This window comes from Microchirus variegatus, assembly GCF_963457635.1.
Source record: "Microchirus variegatus genome assembly, chromosome: 1".
In the NCBI taxonomy this organism is placed as follows: Eukaryota; Metazoa; Chordata; class Actinopteri; order Pleuronectiformes; family Soleidae; genus Microchirus; species Microchirus variegatus.
Genome location: NC_139802.1, coordinates 7,727,646 through 7,751,246, shown reverse-complemented (window position 1 = coordinate 7,751,246; position 23,601 = coordinate 7,727,646). Strand labels below are relative to the sequence as shown.

Sequence of the window (23,601 nt, the reverse complement as noted above, 5' to 3'; positions counted from 1 at the left end):
TATTTTAGATACTGTTGCCTTCTCATCATACTGAACCCATCTGGAAATCCTTCTCTGACCTCTGGCATCAACAATGCATTTTTGACAATATAACTGCTACTAACTGGTTATTTCTTTTTTCTTTCTTTAAATCCTATGGATAGCTGTGCATGAAAATACCTCAAACGTTTCTGAAACTGTCCCATCAGCTTGTCTGGCACTAACATCTATGCCATGTTAACTTCTATCACCTTTCTTCCCCACTCTAATGTTGGACTTGAAATTAAGCAAGTCATCTTGACCACACCGACATGCCTTAATGAACAGACTTGCTGCCATTGTTCCGATTGTTAAATGTGAATTAAGTGGCCGATGAGTTTATTTGTCCGTCTTCCTGAATCACAATTAGTGATGGGAATATACAATAATCAGCCATAGCATGACCACACCACTGAGTGAATGATACTTCTCTGCAATGGTGCCTGTCAAAAGGCAAAACTGGCAAGCTTAAGGATCTGAGCGACTTTAACGTGAGTGTGATGCTCGACGGCCAGAGTAACTCTGGATCGTGTTAGGCATTACTGGTTCGCAGTTGTTAGTACCTTTTAAAAGGACAAAGTGTGAACCAGCAGCAGGGATCAAGGACACCCAAGACTATGTGCAGTCCAATCTGTGCAACCCCACATTTACTTTCACATCCAGGCACGTGCTTCACTTAATCTGTGGAGATTGCACTATGTTAAGAAAGCTCGATAACAGAGGTGGTGTCATGCTTGGGGGAATGTTCTGCTGGGACACTGGGTTCAGACAATCGTGAGGATGACTTTGACCTACACCACCTACCCAAACGCTGCTGGACCAAGTACACACCTCCCTGGGAATGGTATTCCCCAATAGCGGTGGCTTTCAGCAGAGCAAAGAGCCCTATGATACTGCAAAACTGTCTCAATTGCCCACATCTCAATGGACCCACTGACCATAGGGACTCCACTGTACTTTTGTTTTTTAATATGCTATATTGCAATATGAAATGAGGCACCTAAACTACACATAACACAAACATGAACATACTCCGGTTAATAGCAACAGTGATGGCACAGAAGAAATTTCTTTGTACAACTTTAATGGCACATTTCATAATCTACTTCCTAACAATGGAACTATTCAAAAAGGAAGATGTATACAATATATAAAAAATATATTTGCAATTAAAAATGAAAATGCAAAATGAATGACGATAACCATACATGTAAATACAACAAAAAAAATTGGAAAAACATCACTAGTATAATCAAGGCGGGACCTTAAAAATGATCACAAACATAGCTTATTGAAGAATACTGTTTGAGCTTGCTTTTCACTCATGTGACTATGTTGGAGTTATGCTCATATTTGTAATATTGAGATCAATTCTCAAACCTGATTTGCTCCACTCCAAATCCTTACTTTTTGCTTCCTCTAATTTCAATGACTTTTTTTTTTCCTCATCAGGGAAAACGGGAATAAAAGTAGTGCCAAAAGACCATTACAATTTTTTTCTACATCAGATTAACCCATACATTTTTTTTCAAATGTTTGCATTGAAAAGATTAAAAAACTAGTCCAGAGAGCATGTCTTTTGGGAATAACGATTAATGGATCCATTGTCCTATTTATCTTCTGTGCCATGAGAAGTCTGGTGCTGAAGAAATGTCTCCAAGCATGAAAACGTTTCAGTGCACTCAGTACACTCATATAGAACATCTGAAGAATTTCCTTTATTCTTTTGACTATGGTCCATAAAATCTTCCTCCATGTCCTCTGCATTACACTTTTCTAGGACAGGATCCCTATTGGTGCCAGTGTACAGAGATGTTTGTCCATCATCATCCATTTCTTCATTGCTAGGGTGAGTTTGAAGGTGTCGCTCAAGTGATGAAGCACTTGTAAACCTAGCAGGACATTGGGGGCATTTCCTTGGTTCCTTTTTGTGATAACGCAAGTGTCGCTGGTACACACACAATAGCCCAAAACGTTTCCCACATTCCTGACACTTATAATTGACTCGCACTGCTTTCCCCGATTGCTTATCCTGTGGGGTCTGCTCTGGTGACCCGTTTTGCTCAGTGTCAGAGGAGCTCTTATTTTTCTCATCTGGAGATGTTGGGGTTATCTCACCATTAAGAGAATTGGGGGTAGACCCTTTTTGTGGAGCTGCATGCAAGAGCTTCAATCCTGGTTTCTTTTCTACCTCAGTTTTGTGGTACATGGCAACGTGCCTTCTCAAATCGCAACGTTGTGGGAAATGTCTACCACAAAATGAACATGTGTGCATGGTACCCTTATGGTATCTCATATGCCGTGATAAACTACTGGAGTGATTAAAGACACGGTGACACTGCTTGCAAGGATGCCGCTTTAACCGTTTTTGTAATTCTTGATTCAACTGATCCATTTCCTCCTGAGTTTGATGAGTGAGATGGTGATCCTTTAGAGCCGTTAACTTTTGGAAACGATCTCCACATAAACCACATCTGTATGGTGTGAAAGAGTAGTCATCATTGAGCTCGTTACTGGTATCCCCAAAGATTTTACTGTCCTCATTTTCCAGGTCAATCGATGTGCCATTGTTGTGGCAGTTTTCAAGTGGACTGTCTTCCAGGCTTTTAGAGTTGACTTCAACTTCAATTTCAGATGCAAAACCATCAGGCTCTTTTCCTTGGCAATGATACAATGAATGTGTTTGAAAATCTGACATCCAGAAAAATATGAGCCTGCACTTTTTACAAGGATACGTTTTCTCACTCTTTTTTTCTCGCTTATTGTCTAACCTACCCACAGCTGTAACACTGTGGGATGAATGGATTTCTTTATGATGAGCAATTAGTGAGTCCATTTTGAGGAACCGCTTACCACACTGACCACAGCAGTGAAAACCTTCATTCGCATGGACCTGGAGATGCTTCTTCAGTTCCTGTCTACCTTCAAAGATCTTACAGCACAGAGTACACTTGTAACCTCGTTCTGTGTTTCGATACTGCTGGTGACGATGTAAACTCTGCAGGCTGTTAAAAGATCTATTACATATTTCACAACGATAATTGCCCTGATGAGATTTGTCTATCGTCAGGTCTGAAGGCTTTGATCTGAAAACATCACTGTAAGGGGGAGGTTGTGACCTTAAAGTTGGAGTCAATGGTTTAACTGGCGATGGTAAATGCGATGGCAAGAGTCCTGGAGATGGAGGTTTCAGCATAGATGACGGTGTTATGCCATTTACAGCAGTCAGGGTGCCATTTTCTTGTAACACATATTCTTGAGGGAATTCAAATCCATTGGATGATCCATCAAAGGAAAATGACTCTAAAGGTCCATGAACAGTCATGTGGGCCAGCACATTGTTGTACTGACTGAACCCATCCCCACACACAGTGCAAATGAAAGAACACGAAGGTGCACCCAACTGTGCTGGAGCAACACTATTCACCGATTTCTGCTTTTCCATTATAAAATTTTGTCCATGTGTTGATGGCATCACTTTTCAAACAGCAATTCCAAGAAGTATCCAGGCACCCAAGATATGTTCATGTGGGAATCATTATGTCCACATATCCAGTCTTTCAGACTGATTCCACAGAAATGTCCTTGTGAGTTGTATGTTCACTTCTGAGGCTTTATATGTGATACACCACCTAAAGGGAAAATAAAGAAAAGAGTTATCACATCACTGAAGCAAATTTGTGGTACACAGTTAACAATATATGCTTATACTGTCATTTTTTATAGATATCAAATGTTGATGTGCTGATGAATACGACCATCCTGATTATCAGGCTGCCTGGATTCATTTTGATTTTATGGCTGTACAATTGTCAAAACATTTTCAATGAGTGCTTCTGCCCCTTTTTCCAAGATAGCTTTCACGTTTGATATTTGGCAGTTACTCGACCGCTTAGGTATATGGTACTGAGAAGCTAATGTCACAAATGTGTGACACGCTGGTGAATCTCATCTGTGATTGGATGGTCGTCCCAGGTAAATCCTGAGAGCTATCATAATGATGACTAAATAGGCGAAAAGCTAAATTTCTCTGCTTTCTGGTTTCCATCCATCAGTCTTCTACCTTTTCCTCCACATGAGGGTCTCTGGGGGTGCTGTGCCAATCTAAGCGAGGTGAGGTACACCCTAGACAGATTGCCAGTCCATTGTTTTTTCAAACTGTCTGTTTCGTCCCATTTGGCTTGGTTGCTTTCACACCAGAGGAACCGTACCAGAGTAGGGCAAATAAAGCGATCCAAGACCACCCCTTCAGGCAGGTCTCGGACCAGTTGATTTGGTGCGTAACGAAGTATCGAGATTACATTCACACCAGCGCAAACGAACCGAACCAAGGGACCAAACACGTTTGGTGCACACCAAATACTATAGGTGTGAAAGTACCCATAGAAAGAGCAAGCAGGCAAGCAGGACAACCAGCCAGTTTACTAAAATACTGAGCTGTTGAAGTGACACCATTATGATCAAGCACTGTGTGGTATAAGATTCTGATATCCTTCAGCAGAATTATTACAGTATCATGGTCTTGCAATTACAACTTTGAAATGTTGCCTCCTACCACCATCACTGAAAACACAGCAGACTGAGGAGGAGGGGTCATGTTACACAATGCTGGACAGGACCCGAGTGATTCTATTAGGTCAAATCGTAGGCATTGTACTTGAGAAGAAGCAAATGAGATTAAAAGACGGTGAAATACTCATATAATTTACATTATTGAAGGAACAATAAAATTTGTGTATAAGGCAGGGAGTGGAACATTCTTTTTGTGACTCCACATCATGATGTCTACCCACCATCAAAGGGACAATGACAACATCCATCTGCCCAAGCCCAAGGAACAATCCTATTTCACCCCTTGCCCCCACCACTTAGCCCTAGCCCTCCATTTCGCAGATTCACATGGAGTGGTATGGTGTCCCGATTTTTGCTGAGACAAATGAAAGTTTTTCACAAGCACACTTTAAACTGAGTTTTTTCCCCCAGATTAACCAACTCCAAAGATTTTTTTTACTATCATGAGGGTCTCATTGATTAGGATGTTTTGAAGCTATTCTAAACAAGAAAACGTGTCTGCGGTCACACCATCAACTAGTCTGCTAGTATTCCCAAGACCTGACAACACTTTCAGTAGACTTCTATTTTTGGGTGGCAGAGTTGAATCTCTCGCTAAAATATGTCTGCTTGTAACACAACGAGGCATCATGTTCATGAAAGGGTGTCACATTTCATAGGGGTAGATTTTAACCACTGCCTCTTGTAACTCAGTTTCAAAAGGGGGAGAGGGGTAGGGGTAAATCGGATTGGGCCCAAATCAGAGCTATCCTCAAAATGGTGACTCAGGTAATCCCACCAACCCACAAGTTGGGCTGAGAGTAAATGACCTGTATGTAAACACTGATGGGTTATTACCCAGGCTAAATACCTAGAGCCTACCTACTGTCACTCAGAACAAAAATTCCAAAAATAGGGGATAAAGTTACATTTTCTGTTTTACAACACCACCACCCATCACACAGGCCGGCTACAACTTGACGAGTTTCACCATTCAGAATCAGAACTGCTTCCAGCAATACGTTTGCATGACGAGCAGCTAATTTGACGACTTGCTAGCTTACATCAAGGCCAGGCCAGGATTACCCTGAGTGATACCAACTACAGGCATTTCTTCCCATCTGCAGAGCATCTGCTCGTAATGCGAAAATATCTCTGGAAGCGGTTCTCATCTATACACCCTTCCGAAGACAATGGTGAAATTTCCCAAGTCGTGTCTGGTTCTGGCTGCTGTATGGACAATCGCCACAAACAAATTTCTTGGCCTTAACATTTTCACTTGAAATCACAGATCTGGTAAAGAAAACCCAAAACATCAGCATTTTTTTTGGCAAGGCTGAGGAATTTTGACATGGAGAGCAAGATGATCTGCAACTCCAACAGATGCACAATTGAGAGCATCCTGACCCAACCCACCACAATCTGGTTTGGGAGCAGCACTGGGTGCAAGACCCTTTAACAACTGGTAAATTTGACTTAAAAATTCAAACCCGTAACAAAGGCCCATAACATTAAACCCACACACTTCACAAAGCATTCATACTACTACCATCAGCGAGATGCCACAAGAGTGGAGCAACTAGAAGAACTACGGTAAAAGGCAGGTTTCTCCCCAAGGCCATCAGGCTAGTTATATAGAGCCCGAGCATATTGGGCTCTATTGGCACTTTTCCACTATAAAGTTCCAGTACAACTCAGCTAGACTCTACTCGGTTTGGTATCGTTTTCAATTACAATAGTACCTCTTCCATGCAGGTGGAGTTGTGTACAGCTGCATGACACTGCCATGACATCGTTTTATGTGCGACACACACAAACTAGTGACTCGTAAAGCAGTTCTTGGTGTATTGAATCATCAGAATCAGTTAATTAAAAAGATTAGTTCAGTACTTCCTGCATGTCTGGAGCGCAAATGGCCATCTGATACAGTCACTGAACTGAAATATGGTGGAAGAGATTGTGATGCGGGTCACTAAATACACCAGACTACTCTAGTTTTTAAGACATTTTCTTGCCAGTGCCGACACTCTCTGCCAATCAGTGGCCGAGTGGTCTTGTCGACGTCACACTTAACTATCGGCTCAGCATGCTTGGAACCTCGTCAGAGCAGGTACTACAAAAGTACAAGGTGCCAGGTACTATCTCTAGTGAAAAAGCAAAAAAAACAAACAAGTAGTCGATAAATTGTTAAGACAAAATTATCAAGCGATGCTGTAAAATTACTGGTTGTGAACTCTACTTTCTACAAGTAATCTCCTGCACTTGTAGAACGTGAGGGCCACCTTAAAAGCCCACTCTATTGTTTGACTCAGCCTTTTTTATATGCACCCTTTAGGACAGAGGTTTGAGCCTTGTTTTTACTGCGCAGGACAGATCATTCAAATTGCCACAGTGGGGTTTGTAATGGTTCCCCCTGATCTCCCATACTCATACCAGTGTGATACAGTACAGGGTTTTTTCTGGACCGGGTAACAAGGGCACTGCTGCCGCTTACCAAAATGCTGAATGAGCGTTGGATGCTACTCATTGCTACTTTACACTTTGGGATGGGTACAGAATGGGCTGTAGTGCTATATTTCGAAATACCCTTGTCATTAAGTGCTCATGTTTGGACACAGCATTAGACACAATGAGATTGGATATGGTGGGTTTTTACTGTGCCCAATCTTGAGGAGAGGTATGTGTGTGTCTCTTTCTCTGTGCAGGGGGTAGGGCTAGCAGCCTGTCATACACAGAGACACAGACCTGCTGCGACTGAGTCACAGTGGAGAAAGTTAAACTTTCAAAAGTCTGGTTATGCTTCACCAAAATCGACATAATCATAAGCTTGATGTCTTGTTGAGACAAACGGCAACAACAGCCTAGTGGATGTCCTGCATGGTTGTCTGTTGTGTTGTTCTGTTACGTCCAATGTGGTCATTCGTTGTCACTCTACGTATCCCTTTAACGCAGCCATCAGAAACAGACCATAATTTGCCTACCAAGTAAAGGTACTGTTCCAAACCATACCATACCGAACTAACCGGTTTTGGAATAATTTCATTTCTGTGTGCAAATAATGCAAGTATACATAATAAAACTAGGATGTTTGAAAAGGCTGTGTTAATAATGATTTGCTGTTTAACAGCACTTGGAAAATACTTTTACTATACTATTATTAAATACCAATACTTTTGTCCTCATGTGTAGGAGCACCTAAAGGCACTGTAGCACTCTCACAACACGTCAAACAGAAACATTCATATTCAGACAGAAGAATGCATTAGTTAACGGTAATGATTAGTTAGCTTAGCTATCGATTCATGAATGATGTCTGAAATTGTTATTAAGAAAATAGCTACCAAATAATACTTGGCTGAAATAGCTGCAGCCACATCATGTAAGGTTGACTCACAGTGACAAGCATGAGACGTGTGGTTATGTTTTCAAGATATCACACCAATACGCCAAAAGTGAGAGATTCAAAAGAGAAAATTACAGAAAATCCTATTGAAACCTCAAGCAACAGTTTTACCGAAGAAAACAGAGAAGATACCTAAAGCAGTGCCAGCACCTGGAGAACCCATAATTTCCCTGCTATAGACGGACTGCAGGGAGAGAATTGAAGAACAGCTACAAAATGTGTTGTCCTTTGCTTCCACATAGGATTCATGAAGTCACAAAATGGGTTTGTTTTTTGCTGGGTTTGTTTGCCAACAATTCCCTATTTTGAGAACTATAATGAAAAAGACACAGCATTAAGGTAGATCCTGATATTCAACTTTATTTAGAATTGATCAAAGAATGGGGCCACAGTTGGCGTAGTAGTTAGCACTGTTGCCTTTGCAGCAAGAAGACCCGGGTTCGAGACCCAGTTGGAACAAGGGCCTTTCTTTCTGCATGGAGTTTGCATGTTCTCCCCGTGTGTGCTTGGGTTTTCTCTGGCTTCCTCCCACAGTCCAAAACATGTAATATGGGGATTAGGTACATTGGTCACTCTAAATTGACTGTAGACATGAGAGTGTGAGTGAATGGTTCTTTGTCTCTATATGTGGCCCTGTGATGGACTGGCGAACTGTCCAGGGTGTACCCTGCCTATCGCCCTATGTCAGCTGAGATTGGCAAAGCAACCCTCCTGTGGAGGATAGAAGTGGTAGAAACGGGATGGATGAGCAAATACTTATTTTGTTCTCCTGTAAAACATGAAGCTTTGAACCTGTAGGTATTAAGATGAAGTAATATACCTGTTTGAGTATACCAGAATAACTTTTTTCTATCTTAATATTTCGCTTCAGATTAACTTTAAGATTGAAAGGAATATTGGTGTGATTTTTTATCATTATATACATCATTACATGTTATTTAGCAGAAGCTGTTATCCAAAGTGACTTACAATAGAGTACAACCAGCGAGGGATGGAGTTGAACCTGTGACCATGATGTCTCTACACACAGGAGTAGCAGTCTTAACCACTGAGCTACTCCACATTGATATTTAAAGATATAAAGAAGTATATCACGCTGACTCAAAACCCTTTTTTTATTTCGCATTATTTTCCATTTGTGTTTTGTTTCAAAAATGTATTCATAAAACACATTTCAAGTGTTTTGTGTTTCAATAGGCTACGTGCACAATGGAACTTCCGCCTAGCAACCATGGCTGCCAGTACGCTGGGCTGCTTCCGGTAGGTCTTGTTGTACCCTCATCAACCATTTGGCTCGCACTCACACATCCACCGGAAACCTATGAAAGTTTATCATACTATTGTACCGAGACGAATTTATACAAAGGGGTACACAACAATGTTGGGCTGACATTCTGACTTTTTAATATGATAACCGTCTCTCTTGTATCTGAAACCCGCTCATTTTTTACGAATAAAATTTACTCTTCTACTTAGCACTTCACTCTCCGGGAAATCACAAAGACAACACGACCTACCGAAAGCAGCCCAGCGTACTGGCAGCCAAGGTTGTTAGGCGGAAGTTCCATTGTGCACGTAGCCTATACAACCAGTGACTGTAGTATGTAGGTCATTTATTCACGGTCGTACCTAAACTAGCCCTCATAGTTCAAACCTCTGTTTATACATAATCTGTGCTACAGATATATTGCTAAAAGAGCAGCATCTTTCCCCCAAAATCACATAGCTGTTGAATGGTTTGCTCGACAGGTGCCTTACCAAGAGACATCACTACAAATGTGACACCTATATCGCTAAAAGGGCCACTTCTGCCCCTTCAAAAAAACAGGCACATATTGAACGGGCCCTGCACTAATAAATACAATTTAGTTAAATGCAAAGGTAATTAATATTGTCAAATAAATCCTGTGTTTGTCTGGATGATTTAGTGACTTAGCAGCTTTAATTGCTTTTTGAGAACAAAAGTGTAAATTAATTAGTAATCAGCAAATTAATTGACTCTGCCAATGTCAATAATTCAAGAGAGTTGTGTGTAAATTTTAACTGTGCTGTACCTGGTTTGTTCAAATAAAAGCTTTCTATTTCAAGGGACTTCCAGGTTAAATAAAAGACAAATAAAATGAAAAAGTTAGTAAGTTAGTTATGTGCAATTGCGCATATCTACACTGCAATTACTATGATGATTCATAACAGTTACAGATAATGTTACTTTTTACAGTTTAAAAATGCACAGTTCTTCTGTTATCAGACATAAAACCTTGTTCTTTTTATGGGCAAATTGTATGATGGCTAAGAGAAAATTATTCTTAAGAATGTATCAAACTGAAGTCAGGATTAATACACTATTTCTAAGATCTAATTCAAACACTTTCCATGTCCATTTTGGGAGCTTTTTCAACTCTTGATAAACTACAGAGCTAAACAATTACACGAAGTAAACAATTAATCAACTGGATAAAAAGTAATGGTAAGGTAATAATTTTGGTTTGTGGACAAAACAAGACATTTCATAACATCATCCTCCGCAGTTTTGAGAAATACTGATCAACATCTTCTGACATTTCCCGATCAAACAAACATGATTAATCTACAAAATAATCTACTGAACTTCTGTTACAGTTTCAACATTTACGAGCTCTCTATACAAAATCCAAGCACTTTTCAAACCATGGCAACACATCATTGAAAGCACTTTAAAATAGTTACTGCTACGAACCCGGTGATGCACAGAAATAATATAACATGTCAATGTCTGAACAATTTTCAGATAAAATCACGACATTAAGAGGGATTTAAAAACACATCCGTCTCGACAATTTTGTTCATTCGCCGCGAGTTAGATTCACGTTCATAATTTCAGTGAATTCACAGAACACACCATGACCACCAGCGGGCGACTGAACACATCACCATACCTCCAATGTATTTGCGCTGCTAGTTGGGCTATTCTATTAAAGGTAACGTAAGCATCGAACTCGTACGCACCGATGACGCCTCCTTGAAAGGCATTAAAGCAAGTAGACGCATCCTAAAGAACACCTCAACACAACTTAAAGCTGATAGCTAATGTGAGCGTCAGGCGAGACGCTAACGTTAGCAGCTGCTAGCTAACGCTACATAGCCCGGGAGAAGTCTGGGTTGGACACAACCCGGAATTTAAGGTGTCAGCTGATAAGCTCCAAAATGGCAATTTAGACATGACTCACCGTGCATTATTATGGTACGTCTCAGGACAAAGCGACTCCCAGACGCAGTGTTGTTAATATTAGCTGTTTCGAAGCAACTGGCTGCCCATTGCTGTAGGCCGAGAATCTCGTTCCCGGAGCACCGTACAATGGCACGGATATGACGTCATGACGCGCGTTAATGACGTTTACGTAGGTCTCCCAAACTGTGCCAAATATATTTAGTTTCTGATATCATTGCCTTAACCAATTGTCATATCTTTAAAAGTAGATGCTCTAAATCTATATCTAGTAGATTTCTCTTCTAATGAATTATAAACAAATAAACACAAGTTTTACACACCTATAGGCCCAAAGCTTATGTGCAATTATTGGTTAATACTAGGGATGGGAACAATAACACCTTTTTTTTGTTTTGCAATACAATACAAATATTAGTCTGATTCAGTGATTTGTTCAAAAATCTCAAAACGATTCTGGATATATATTTAACAGACAGTATTTTATTATTCCCAAATTGAAATAAACATTGAGATATCCACAATGACTTCCTACCCTTTTCCTTCATGTGTAGGGAGTTCGTTAGTACAGTAATTCAATTATAGACAATTTCAGTCTACATTGTGACAGCAATGTTATTACTGTCCATAATTCCAATTTGAGCTATATCTGTATTTAAGAGTTACTAGTTATAATTACAGTTCAACACTCAATTTAAGAACTTTTATTTTTAGATATTTTAAGCTCGATCAAAATTGTTATAGATATCTCAAGCTGGAATTATGGATAGTATGGATAATATAACTGTAGATATCTATTGTCAAGTTATAGGTGATAGTTAATTTTATCTACAAAATTACAATGCTGTACTGTTAATTCAGGATTGACAAATGTAGCCATTAAATGTTAAAACAGCTTCAGTTTTATGTTGGCCTGTCATATACAAACATCATTTTTTGCAGAAACATTTGATATGGAAAAAACAGAAACATCAAATATGAAAATAAATTGTGACAAATAATAATATACATTTTTATGACAAAATTCATATTTGATGATATTGTAAGGAAAAATAAATCTACTTTAGGATCAAACATCATAATATGGATTTTGAATAAGGGGTTTATGAAAACAGGTTAAATTCATAATGAAGCTATCTGGCCACTAGGTGGAGCATTCTTCTTGTGTGTAAATCAAATTAAATCCTGCAGCATATGTACTCAAACTGATCACTGCAGTCAGGGGCAGGGGCTAGAGAGAGGTATATAATTTTAATCATACTATTTTATGAATAAATGCAATTATTTTAAAACTATTTAAATAGAATTTTAAAAAATCAATACCATTTTGCCATGTACACACACACAGGCTGTCATGTATGCAGTTTTGTATATTGGATGTGAGGAAAGTTACTTGGGAAATTAACTTTCTACAAGCCTGTTTGTGGAGTAATTACACAACACTGTTTCACGAAGTACATTTTATAACTAGTAAAACACTTTCCATACTATGGATTTAAAAGCGAAGAAGGAAGATCAGTGCGATCTTCACATGCTTTTCAGCAATTTAAGTAATATATTTAACAATAATGACCCTGCAAAGGCGAAAGGTACAGCAAACCGCGTCACAGGCCAGCCATACTCTATGCATCGGCGACATGGGTCCTCACAAAAGCTGACGCAAGGAAGATAGAAACTGTGGAGATGGACAAGGACTGGACAAGGTCAGAAACAACCATGTCAGGGAGCGACTTGGCATTGTGAACAAGATAAAGGTGGAAACGAAGAGGAAACGTGGCAGACCAAAGAAACACTTGGCAAGAAGGCCTAACGAACGACATGATGTTACTGAATCTGAAGCCCAAGGACACCAAAGATCAGAAGAAATGGAGAGAAGTGATTCATATGGCGGACCTGATCAAAGCGGACAGCGGCAGGACATGATAATGAACAGTAATGACCGCAAAACAACTTAAACTCTTATAATCTTTTATTTGCTGTCGCATGCAGGCAATCATGTGGTTGTCAACATCTGCTGTGCATGTGGCAAAATAAAATCAAGAAGTTTAATTTATGTGGTGCTCATCATGTTACACAAACTTAAACAAACTAATTAAAGACACATTTTGACATTGCTATTTGGTTATAACACTGAGACTTTACGTTACATTGTTACAAAGCATGCAGACGCTGATAACATTAATAACAGTAAAACTCCTACTACTCCTACAACCTTACTAAGGGTCTCAGTAGAAAGACAACAAGGAAATATATAGATCTTTGAATGCATAGTTTCAGATTTAGTTTTTTGGACACCCTTACACCTCACTATAAACTGTGCTTTTATTGCTCTGACTAGTTTCTGTTGACTTTGCGTCAGTGTGAGAGTGAGTCTCCTCTTCCTGGAAGGCCGCCTCCAACACATTCTGGATGGATGTACGGATTTTATCTTTAAAATCTTTGACCATGAACACATACAGCAGTGGGTTCAGGCAACTGTTGAGAAAGGCCAGGCTGGTGGCTAAAAGAGCAGCGACAACAAAGAAATAGGTAAAAGTATCACTCGGAGCAACACTTGTGAGAGGGACCAACTCAATTAGAGCCACGATGTGATACGGAGCCCAGCACAGGAAAAAGGTGGTGATAACGGCAGCGATGATCTTAAAGGGGCGACTTGAGTGGCTGGCCAGAGTGCGGTTCCTCCTGAGACGGTGGATGATCACGGCGTAGCAGGACACAATGACAGTGAAGGGGACAACAAATCCCAGGAGGAAGCGGGTGATGGTCATGGCCTGATGACGGAACTGCCGCAGCAGATTCACAGACGGTGTCTCGTAGTCACCAGAAAGAGCAAAGTTGTTGAAGCAGTGTATGACCTCTTCATCAACATATGATGGTGCAGTGTCCCTGAAGACGGAGTACGGAGCACTTACGCTCAGAGCCAGTATCCAAGCACCCAGACACACACAGGACGCATTGCGTACATTGCGATGATTCTGGGCCCAGACGGGCCACACAACAGACACACATCTGTCCACACTGATCGCCACTAGGATGTAGACACTGGCAAACATGTTCAAGGAGGATATAATGGCATACAGTTTGCACATGAAGGTGCCAAAAGGCCAGTGGAACTTCAAAGCCAGGTACGTCACACCTACAGGCAGAAATGCAGTGAAGAGGAAGTCGGCCACAGCAAGGTTGAGGAACCAAACTGTGTTCACTGTTTTTTTCATCTTGAAGCAGGTCACCCAAATAACCACTCCATTTCCAGCCACGCCAAGAACAAAGGCCAGGGAGTAAATAAAGATAGTAATGTTGTGCAGAGATAGTTTCAGCCTCGCAAGGTGGTCATAGTCATTTAGTCCAGTTTCATTGTCTGCACTGCCGTTAAAAGCTGTGGTCGTCTCCATCGTTGCCTCGAGATCTGCAGCGGAAATATGCTGAAACCATAGGAACTTTAATAAGTCATCCTCATTATTCATCAAACACACAGGTGACTCTCCATGACCGAAGAGGACTTACGTCAACTTCCCTGAATACTTTAATGCTTATGCTATCATCACAACACAACACTGTTAATTCAAAAAATGACCTGCCACATTAGCACATCCTCTGAACAGCCAAAATGTTTTGACTAATAAGTAACATACCTTTCTCTGCCAAACCGCTGAAGAAGAACCCGTCGCAGAGGATTACCCGATTAAACTCGGACACATTTTTGCAATACAATACAAAAACTGCACTGTGTGTAGTAATATGTCTTTGCCCATGCTGAGGCGGAGCCATGGGCCATCTTAGCTCCCCTCTGTCCTCAGCCACACTTCCACTTGTATGGTTTGTGTTGTGTAATGGCAAATGTTTTCATATTGCTCAAGTCAACCCTATATTTAACTGGACATGTAGACCATAAGCTTCCTGACTCTGTAGATTTTCTACGATTCTATCCAAACAAAACTGTAGTTTGTCAATGTTGTATTGGAGCAAGTTCACATTTGGCATATGACAAAATTGGCAAATTACAGTTTTTCAGCATCCGGTTTTCGATGTTTGTAACTCAAGTTACAGAGAACTTGTGAGAAGGTTTGTGTTCATTCATCAAGAGTCTTTGTTATTTTTTAAATGATATAAAAACAAACTAAATCTACACTCATAGTCCAACTATTTTACTAATATTTATTTATTTCTTTTTATGCATATTACACAATACGGCATCATGTTAACAGATAAGTGACTTTGGCACAAAAAGCAGATTGAAGACACTTATTTTAAAACATAATAACAAATCAATGATGATTTACCCATTGAAAACTTGACATGCAATTATGCAAAGCTTTTATTAGCACAAACATATGTATTACAGTGTTGATAATGCTCTGTGATCATTAGACATACAAATTACATGTGGAGACGCCCAAATAATATTTTAATAATGGAAATAATAGTAACAACAAAGGCCACAACAATGAGTTATCGGTGTAGCTGATATAGTTCTCTGCTATAGGACTAAAAACGTAAAAAAAAGATTAAATATCATTTACATTGTAACAGATCATTCAAGAAAGGTTCATATTAAGTCATAGAATCAAGATGTCAGTTTAGAGATTATTTATTTTTGCGAGATTAAGATTTTTATCCCACCAATATAAATGCCCAATATCCACAGGGCCTCATTTCTTAAAGTGTATGTTGTTGTTCACCATGATTATAAACTGAGACTACATGATATAAATGGCATTAAAAACATTGCGATTAAAGCACAGCATGCATTTTCTGAAGGGTTAAGGTCACAGGCATTCGGGGGAAAAAATGACTGAAAGGGATCAAATGAAGCAAGTTTATAATGCAGCTGCACCTAAAACCATTACAATCTAATGTTAATTTTCTTTATATATATAACATATATAAAGAACTATATATATACATACATATATGTATATATATAATTGAATAACATGTTAATCAAAGCATGCAGCACAATCAGTTAAATGGAGATGTTGGGGAAAATCCATTTTAGCCTGTTAGCAGTTATACAATCCTGTTTCACAATTTCTGACTCTAGAACACATGATTTTACAACACAGATACAGAAACAAGGAAACCCTAGTTTTCTTCGTTAGAATTCCTTCATTACTGTGTCATTTAACTAAAATGCCAGCATGTTTAATAATGATTATATGCTCGTCAAACACTCGTTTTATTGCTTGTTCTTTTTTCATACATAAAATCATATCAACAGCTCAACTGTATGAGACAGACGAGAAACATAAAGTTCCCCGAATCAACATTGTGTTACAGCACCTTTCTCTTTCTTGTGTTGCACAAAATAAACTATAAACCAATGTAATACCTATTTTGAAATCATGACCAGCGCCAGTTACATCCCTTAACTCTAACACAGTTTATAGAGTGCAACTACAACAACAGGGCTGCATAATAAACAAGCACAAGTAATATAAGGGCTGAAAAATGAAAGGAAAATCTTATTAAAATCACAATATATGTATAATAATATTTAGATTAAATATTGTCCTGACCTATGCACCTCGTATTCTACGGATTGTTTCTCACTGATCTGCACAAATATTACAGAGTAATCATTTTAAATATGTTATTCAAATGAAAATGAGAATACTTATGTAAAAATAACCATTCCCTCTGATCTCGCGAATCATATCACAATCACATTTCAGTCAAAAATAATTGCAATTAGAGATTTATTCGTAAAATCGTTCAGCCCTAATTAATATTCAACAAATGAATTCACTTTCTATAGATTCTATAACTATGCACATTATCTGTTTATGTACATAAAGACTGCTTTAGAATAGTTTTCTTCTCCCTCTCTAGGTAACGCCACAGCCAGTGATTTGCATATTTGATTTGGCAGAGATTGTTTTTACATCAAATGCCCTTCCTGACACATCCATCCCATTCATAAGGGCATTGTATATGTAACATGTACTGTATGTGCACATTATTATTTTTACTTTGAAACCTCTGATTTTGAAACTTGCTGTATGAATACACTTTATTCACTTCAAAAAACTTCAGTTTCCCATTATTTCAAAAATAATTCAGTCCACAAAAGCATCAACAATTGCTCAATATCAAAATGAGTGCAACTGATGCAGTTATCTATTTTTGTTAGCCAATCACAAAACTCATACCATAAGAATTGTATCAGGTGTTCCAGTCTCAGATCTTGTGGGTCCTTGGATTAAAAACAAAAGCTGAAAAAACTTATTTGTTATATACAATTACATTTTTCTATGCACAGTTACAGTATTTGTTTATCCATATCATGGGCAACCTCATACCTCAGCATCAGAAACAGACTTCTCTTTACTCCGACTGGTGACCATAGAGTTTGTGTAAGTATAAGAACGAGAAACTTCCTCCTGAAAGGCATTCTCCAACACGTTCAGGATGGACTTGCGGACTTTTTCCTTGAAATCTTGGCCCATGAACACATACAGCAGTGGGTTCAGGCAACTGTTGAGGAAAGCCAGGCTGGTGGCTATAGGGACACCGATAGTTATGACATGGTCCAATATTTCACTTGAATGGATCGCCGTGTGATTGACCATCTCAATCAGAGCCATGATGTGATACGGAGCCCAGCACAGGAAAAAGGTGGTGATAACGGCGGCGATGATCTTAAAGGGGCGACTTGAGTGGCTGGCCAGAGTGCGGTTCCTCCTGAGACGGTGGATGATCACGGCGTAGCACGACACAATGACAGTGAAGGGGACAACAAATCCCAGGAGGAAGCGGGTGATGGTCATGGTCTGATGACGGAACTGTCGCAGCAGATTCACAGATGGCGTCTCGTAGTCGTCAGAAAGAGCAAAGTTGTTGAAGCAGTTGATGATGTCTTCATTATGATACGACGGTCCCGTGTCCTTGAAGATGAAGTATGGCGCACTGAGAATCAGCGCCAGTATCCAAACACCCAGACTCACACAGGACGCCTTCTGTACACTTCGGTAATTCTGGGCCCAGACGGGCCACACCACAGACACCCATCTGTCCACACTGATCACCACCAGGATGTAGACACTGGCGAACATGTTCAGGAAGCTGACAGTGCTGTTCAGTTTGCACATGAAGTTGCCAAAAGGCCAGTGGAAATCCATGGCTGTGTACGTCACACTCAGCGGCAGAAATGCAGTGAAGAGGAAGTCGGCCACAGCCAGGTTGAGGAACCAAACTGTGTTCACCGTTTTCTTCATCTTGAATCCGGTCACCCAGATTACCACTCCATTCCCAAACACGCCAAGAACAAAGGCCAAGCAGTAAACAATGAGAGACATGATGTTCAGAGACTGCCTCAGCTCAGCGTGCTCGTCCTTATAGTCGTACTCTTCGTCTTCATACGTAGTGCCGTTCATTACAATGCCGTCTGTTGTATTCATCATGTACAAAGTCATGAAATCCATCATCGTCTTCAAACCTGAAACATGAACCAACATTTCAATTCAAGTATAGGCTTATATGCATAGCTTTGTATTAAATCAGAGACATTACATCACTCACCTCGACTACACTAGAAAAGTTTGTCTGTTTTTCTTCTCAAAAACGTTTAGAGAGGACGTTGTTTGTCAGGACATGCATTGAACTCCAATCATGGTGCAGTCACTGAGACTTGACTTTGAGGCAAACTCAGTGAATGCAGCAGGCGAGTCAGACTCGGGCTAACAACTGGTCTGTGAACCATCTTTTCCAAGGATTTACATTCAATTAGAGGGAAATCCAAAAGGTGAATCATTTGGAGATACAGTTCCACATTGTGTATTGTGAAAGTTCATCCATGCGTTAAAACTGTAACTCAGTCTCTCTCTGTCACACACACACACACACTGGTGAAAGCAAAACACTATACAAACTTCTCCTGAAGGGAACAAAAGTAAACGAAACATATAGTTGTACTGCATGTTGTAAAATACATTTTAATCTCAGAGTGATTTCCTAGTAAACTGAAGGTTTAAATAAAGTTGTCCTTCTAAATGCAATTAAATCCACATCAACGTGTGTAAAACAGGAATTTCATGAGCATTATAGTTTAATCTTTTTAATGTAAGAACCACATGAAAAAAAAACCTCCTAGAACATAAAAGGAGCCGTAGTCTAGTGCATGTGCTTTATTGCCTTCCTCATCTTCTGTTGTATTCGAGCAGTTAATTGTTTAAAGACCTTTCCCGGTGTAAGAAGGATCAAACAGCTTGAAGAGCAACAATTCAAACACCACACACACATGCTGTATGCCGGGACTCCAAATATTTGCTTTCTTGGCAGCCTCGTCTCATTCACAAAACTTTGAGAGAATAACAAACATAGAAATAAAAATACCTTTTCCATGAAGCTCCAGTCTGGTGAGGATGTTTCCCTCTCTGCAGAGGCTCAGCTCAACACTGATTTGACAAATCCAGGGAAAGTGCGGAGCTCAGAGCCCAGACTGCTTAAATATGTGACGTCATCACTCCCACTGAGGCGGGACCACAGGCAGCTTTAAAACACACACACACACACACACACACACACACACACACACACACACACACACACACACACACACACACAGCTCTCAAAGTTAAATGTAAGAGATATTCTTCATCGCCTCATTGATAAATGAATCATGCATCTATTGTCAAGATATACTGTAGTCATTATCTTGAGCATGTTTAACTGTATTGCTTAAAATCTTCTCCACAACTCGATTGTAACCAATGAATTAATGCATTGTCACAAAAATGAAAATTGTCAGGCACCTGTGGAACGGACAGGCCTGTAAAAACACCATCCAATTATATATATTGAACGGCGCAGACAAATTAATTGGATCGTGATGCATCAGACCCTCCCTCCCATGCGCGTACCCCTCTTCGTGCACTAATCTCGCATGCTCAGAAGACAACGCCAGAGCTTACACTACCTTTTTAAATCCAACAAGACAGTTGAAGGAACGCTATGACGGAAACGGTACCAACAACAGGTGTCAGTCACAAACGAAAGACCGTTTTTGGGAAAGCTCCTGCCAAGAAAAAAGGCTGATGCAGAGCGATCCAAGACCAGAGTGAACATCAGTGCTGTGTTTGAACGGTGGAGACAACCGAAAGCCCAGAACGGGCTCGTTTCTGGGCTTTACAATAGACCAGTACAGACCAATAGGTTCACTTAATGTCTTTGTGAACTTTAAAGGTGCATTTTGTAATAAAACTAAAGCAACTGGCCATAAAATCCTCCTAATATGTCACAGAGACTCAGGAATAATGTTCATATAACAAACTGAACTCACCAACAACAACAGTACAGACAAAATATTTGCATTAAACAAAAATATTTTGCAGACTGCAAATCATGTTTATGTTTTGAAATCATATTTTGGCATGTGGCGCCACCTACCGCCGTCTACCAATTATTGCAGTCAGTAGAGTCTCAGCTGCCGAGCAACCACGGGTTGCCAGTTACCTCAGAAAACGAAACCTAAAAGACCTCGGTATTTAGAATTTGAATGTAGTAACCGTTTTTGGCCACATTCTTACATATGGCACCTTTATGCATTTGTTGTTTTCCATCAAGTTGTCATTGTCAAGTATCCAAAAAACTTGTGGAGCTTTTATCTGCAAGAGCGTCTCTGCTGGTGATTTTAAGTCCGACGTAAACTTTCTAGCTACAACATGTTTGTCTTCACATGGTGGAAAACTCGACATGTGATGATACCAAGCAACCGCACACGTAAATGCATAAATTGTGGGTTTTTGTGCAAGGCATGACTACCTGCAAAAGAGAGAGAGAGAGAGAGTCAAGCTGAAACTTCTCATGTCCACCAATGATCCTGCTACGTAATTTGTTTTTCTCCGTGTGGGTTGAGGTCATTTCTGCTTGAGGTTAAGTGTAATTGCTCTGCGTAGACTGTTTGAGTTGCCATCTGGACATGTAGGTTACACATTTTATATGTTTGTTCTCTTTACCTTGCTCAAAGAAACTCACAACAAATCATGTTCCTGAGATTCTGTTTTAAAATGGTGGACGACACCGCCTTTGCCCTAAAATGTCGTTATTTTGTCAGACTTGCACAGAATTTGCACTGTTTTTGGAATCACAGACCGCATTAAGGGGAAACCCCACATGTTCCCTGTCGTATGCTTTTATTTGTCAGTGTCATGATTTACATCCAAGGTCCATGTTGGCTCAGCATCATAAAAGTAGAATATTGTGCAGATGAAAATCCAACCAAGTATTTATCGACTTAAATATCAAGATCCCTAGGCGAGGAAACTGAACATTTCCATCAACAAAGTTAACAAAAAGGGAAAATTGATGCTTTGGTATTGGATGAAATGTTTTGGTTGGTATGCTTTTTCATTTGTAAATTTGTTATTGACATAATGCCAAACCAGTAAACAATTGCAGACCTGAATCCAAGTGTAAAATTGAAACAAATATATTGCCACATACTTCATCTGTATTTCCCAGAAATGTCTTTCTTTTTTTAAAACCATTTATCGTTCAAATACAGTTCAAGGCCTGTGATATATATACATAGTTGTTACAAAATGCAGAATTGCATCACAACAGGAAGTGAGACCAATTCTAGAAGAAGAAAAAAAAGAGAGCAAGACAGACGGTGTTGGCTGGAGAGACTGCAGCTCCATCTCATCTCCCTTGGGTACAGCCCTACCTTTCTGTGGGGAAGAAATGGAACATCCGAGTTTGACTTCATGGTCATATTTCCTCCCACATGGTTCCTCTTTACTCTTGATTTTATTGCCACACTACCCACACATTTGTGCATATGCGAGTATGTTTCTCCATGGGAAAGTACACAAAACATGTAGATTAGACTGTTTGTTTTGCGACAGGTGACGCAAAACTATCAGCACCTACACTTCAATTGCAATTGCGGGAACCGCAAATGTGAAATGCACTAACGTCACTAAACAAGAAATAAACCAGATGTTGCAAATTACGCAGCACAAACACTTTCATGAATATTGGGAACAGCTGGCTTTTGCTAACTTTATTTATTTAAATAAGTGTCACTTAACAGAACACATCTGTGGTCATGTTAAATTCATTAGCATTAAGATTTACCGTGTAAAATGTAATGTAATGAATCTCGACAACGATCTGCTGAATTATGCACAACAGACTAAATTTAGTCACATGGCCCAAATCTTCACATCAGAGGGATCAGGTCCGCTTTCCAGTCACAGATGTTTGAAACCCTTTCACAGAGGGCTGACATTCTAAAAGGTCACAAAGTTGTTTGGAACTTTGACGACCACAAAACGGACACATCTTCGTGATCATGGCAGCTTTGATGGTCAGACGTCTTTACACGGAACAAGTCTTGAAACGATCAGATTTGGACAGATCAGCGTGAGCAACTTGAACCTGCCCAACCCTAAAACTGAGTCCCCCCGCTGATGCACACACACACACACACACACACACAACACAGGAACCCTGTCCTGCCAAAAGTCCAGATGTGAGGGGGAGGAAGAAAGGAAAGAGAGGGCTGAGAGCGAGAGAGAGAGGAAGAGAAGGAATGAAAGATACTACATCAGCATACGAGTCTGACAACAGTCTCTGAGCCTCTGCATGAGCTCAGAGCAACACCCCACTTCTGAGTGTGTGGGCAGGAGGGCTCATATTTTTGTCATCGCCCCCACCTCCTCCATTTTTTGATACATGAATATTCTACATTTGAAAAAACTATACTTCCCTGAGAAAAATCTTTTGCATCATGGAACAAAACCAGATTTTAAAAAAAACCCCGCAAGCTGAACCAGTTAACATACAGTTCACCTCCATCTCTGCCATTTTTTCAGTTCAAGTCTTGTTGCCTTTTGCAATGCATCCACAAATTTTCCTGATTCTCCCTAAAATGTGTTTATTTTTTTTGAAACAGTTTGCCGTCTGAGGCTTTAAGAGAACATACAGGCAGATCATTCTGCTGGTGTCTGTAGGGGATATTAATAGCTATCCCAAGGCTATAGTTTGAGGGAAGCCTTCAGAGCCGAGGGCTTGCCAGAGTTCTTGATTTACCAACCAAATGTGTAATTATGTGTGCACCACACAAATACCAATTTGGGTGTGTAAAACAACTCGTGGAGGTTTAGGGGGAATTTAGTTTTAGCCGTGGGTGATATATGCTATAGGAGTTTGGTGGTTTAATATTGACTATATAGTGGCAGCTGAAGGGTGGAGAGAGAGGGGGGGGGGGGGCGGTGTCACCTGAAAAGCACAGCTAAATGTGCACATGTCAGTGTGAGTCTTTTTGTGTGTGTGTGTGTGTGTGTGGGGCAGTGAAGCACTAATGACATACTCCAGCTCCCTCCATCACTGTTATCCACCCAGTATTCTACTTTGCGCTCGAGTGCCAAACACCGTGAGCTCAGAGAGCTTCTTAATCCACGGCTTCTCTTGCAGGCGGCAC

The 23,601-nt window shown here is 40.1% G+C and overlaps 2 protein-coding genes across 2 annotated transcripts; both read right to left on the bottom strand.

Annotated features, from left to right (window-relative positions):
- Positions 1–1,627: 1,627 nt before the first annotated feature.
- On the bottom strand, positions 1,628–11,238 carry LOC310933978 (uncharacterized protein; the record flags this gene model as incomplete). The annotated part of the gene is made up of 2 exons (XM_083897570.1): positions 11,179–11,238; positions 1,628–3,650 (listed from the first exon to the last, which is right to left on the bottom strand). The coding sequence occupies exon 2, from the start codon at positions 3,491–3,493 to the stop codon at positions 1,628–1,630; it is 1,866 nt and encodes a 621-aa protein (XP_083753696.1). The 5' UTR covers positions 3,494–3,650; positions 11,179–11,238.
- A 2,236-nt stretch (positions 11,239–13,474) lies between these two features.
- fpr1 (formyl peptide receptor 1) lies at positions 13,475–19,587 on the bottom strand (the record flags this gene model as incomplete). The annotated part of the gene is made up of 3 exons (XM_083897530.1): positions 19,509–19,587; positions 17,477–18,612; positions 13,475–14,599 (listed from the first exon to the last, which is right to left on the bottom strand). Exons 2-3 carry the CDS (start codon positions 18,599–18,601, stop codon positions 13,475–13,477), a joined length of 2,250 nt encoding a protein of 749 aa, XP_083753656.1. The 5' UTR covers positions 18,602–18,612; positions 19,509–19,587.
- Between the last annotated feature and the right edge of the window lie 4,014 nt (positions 19,588–23,601).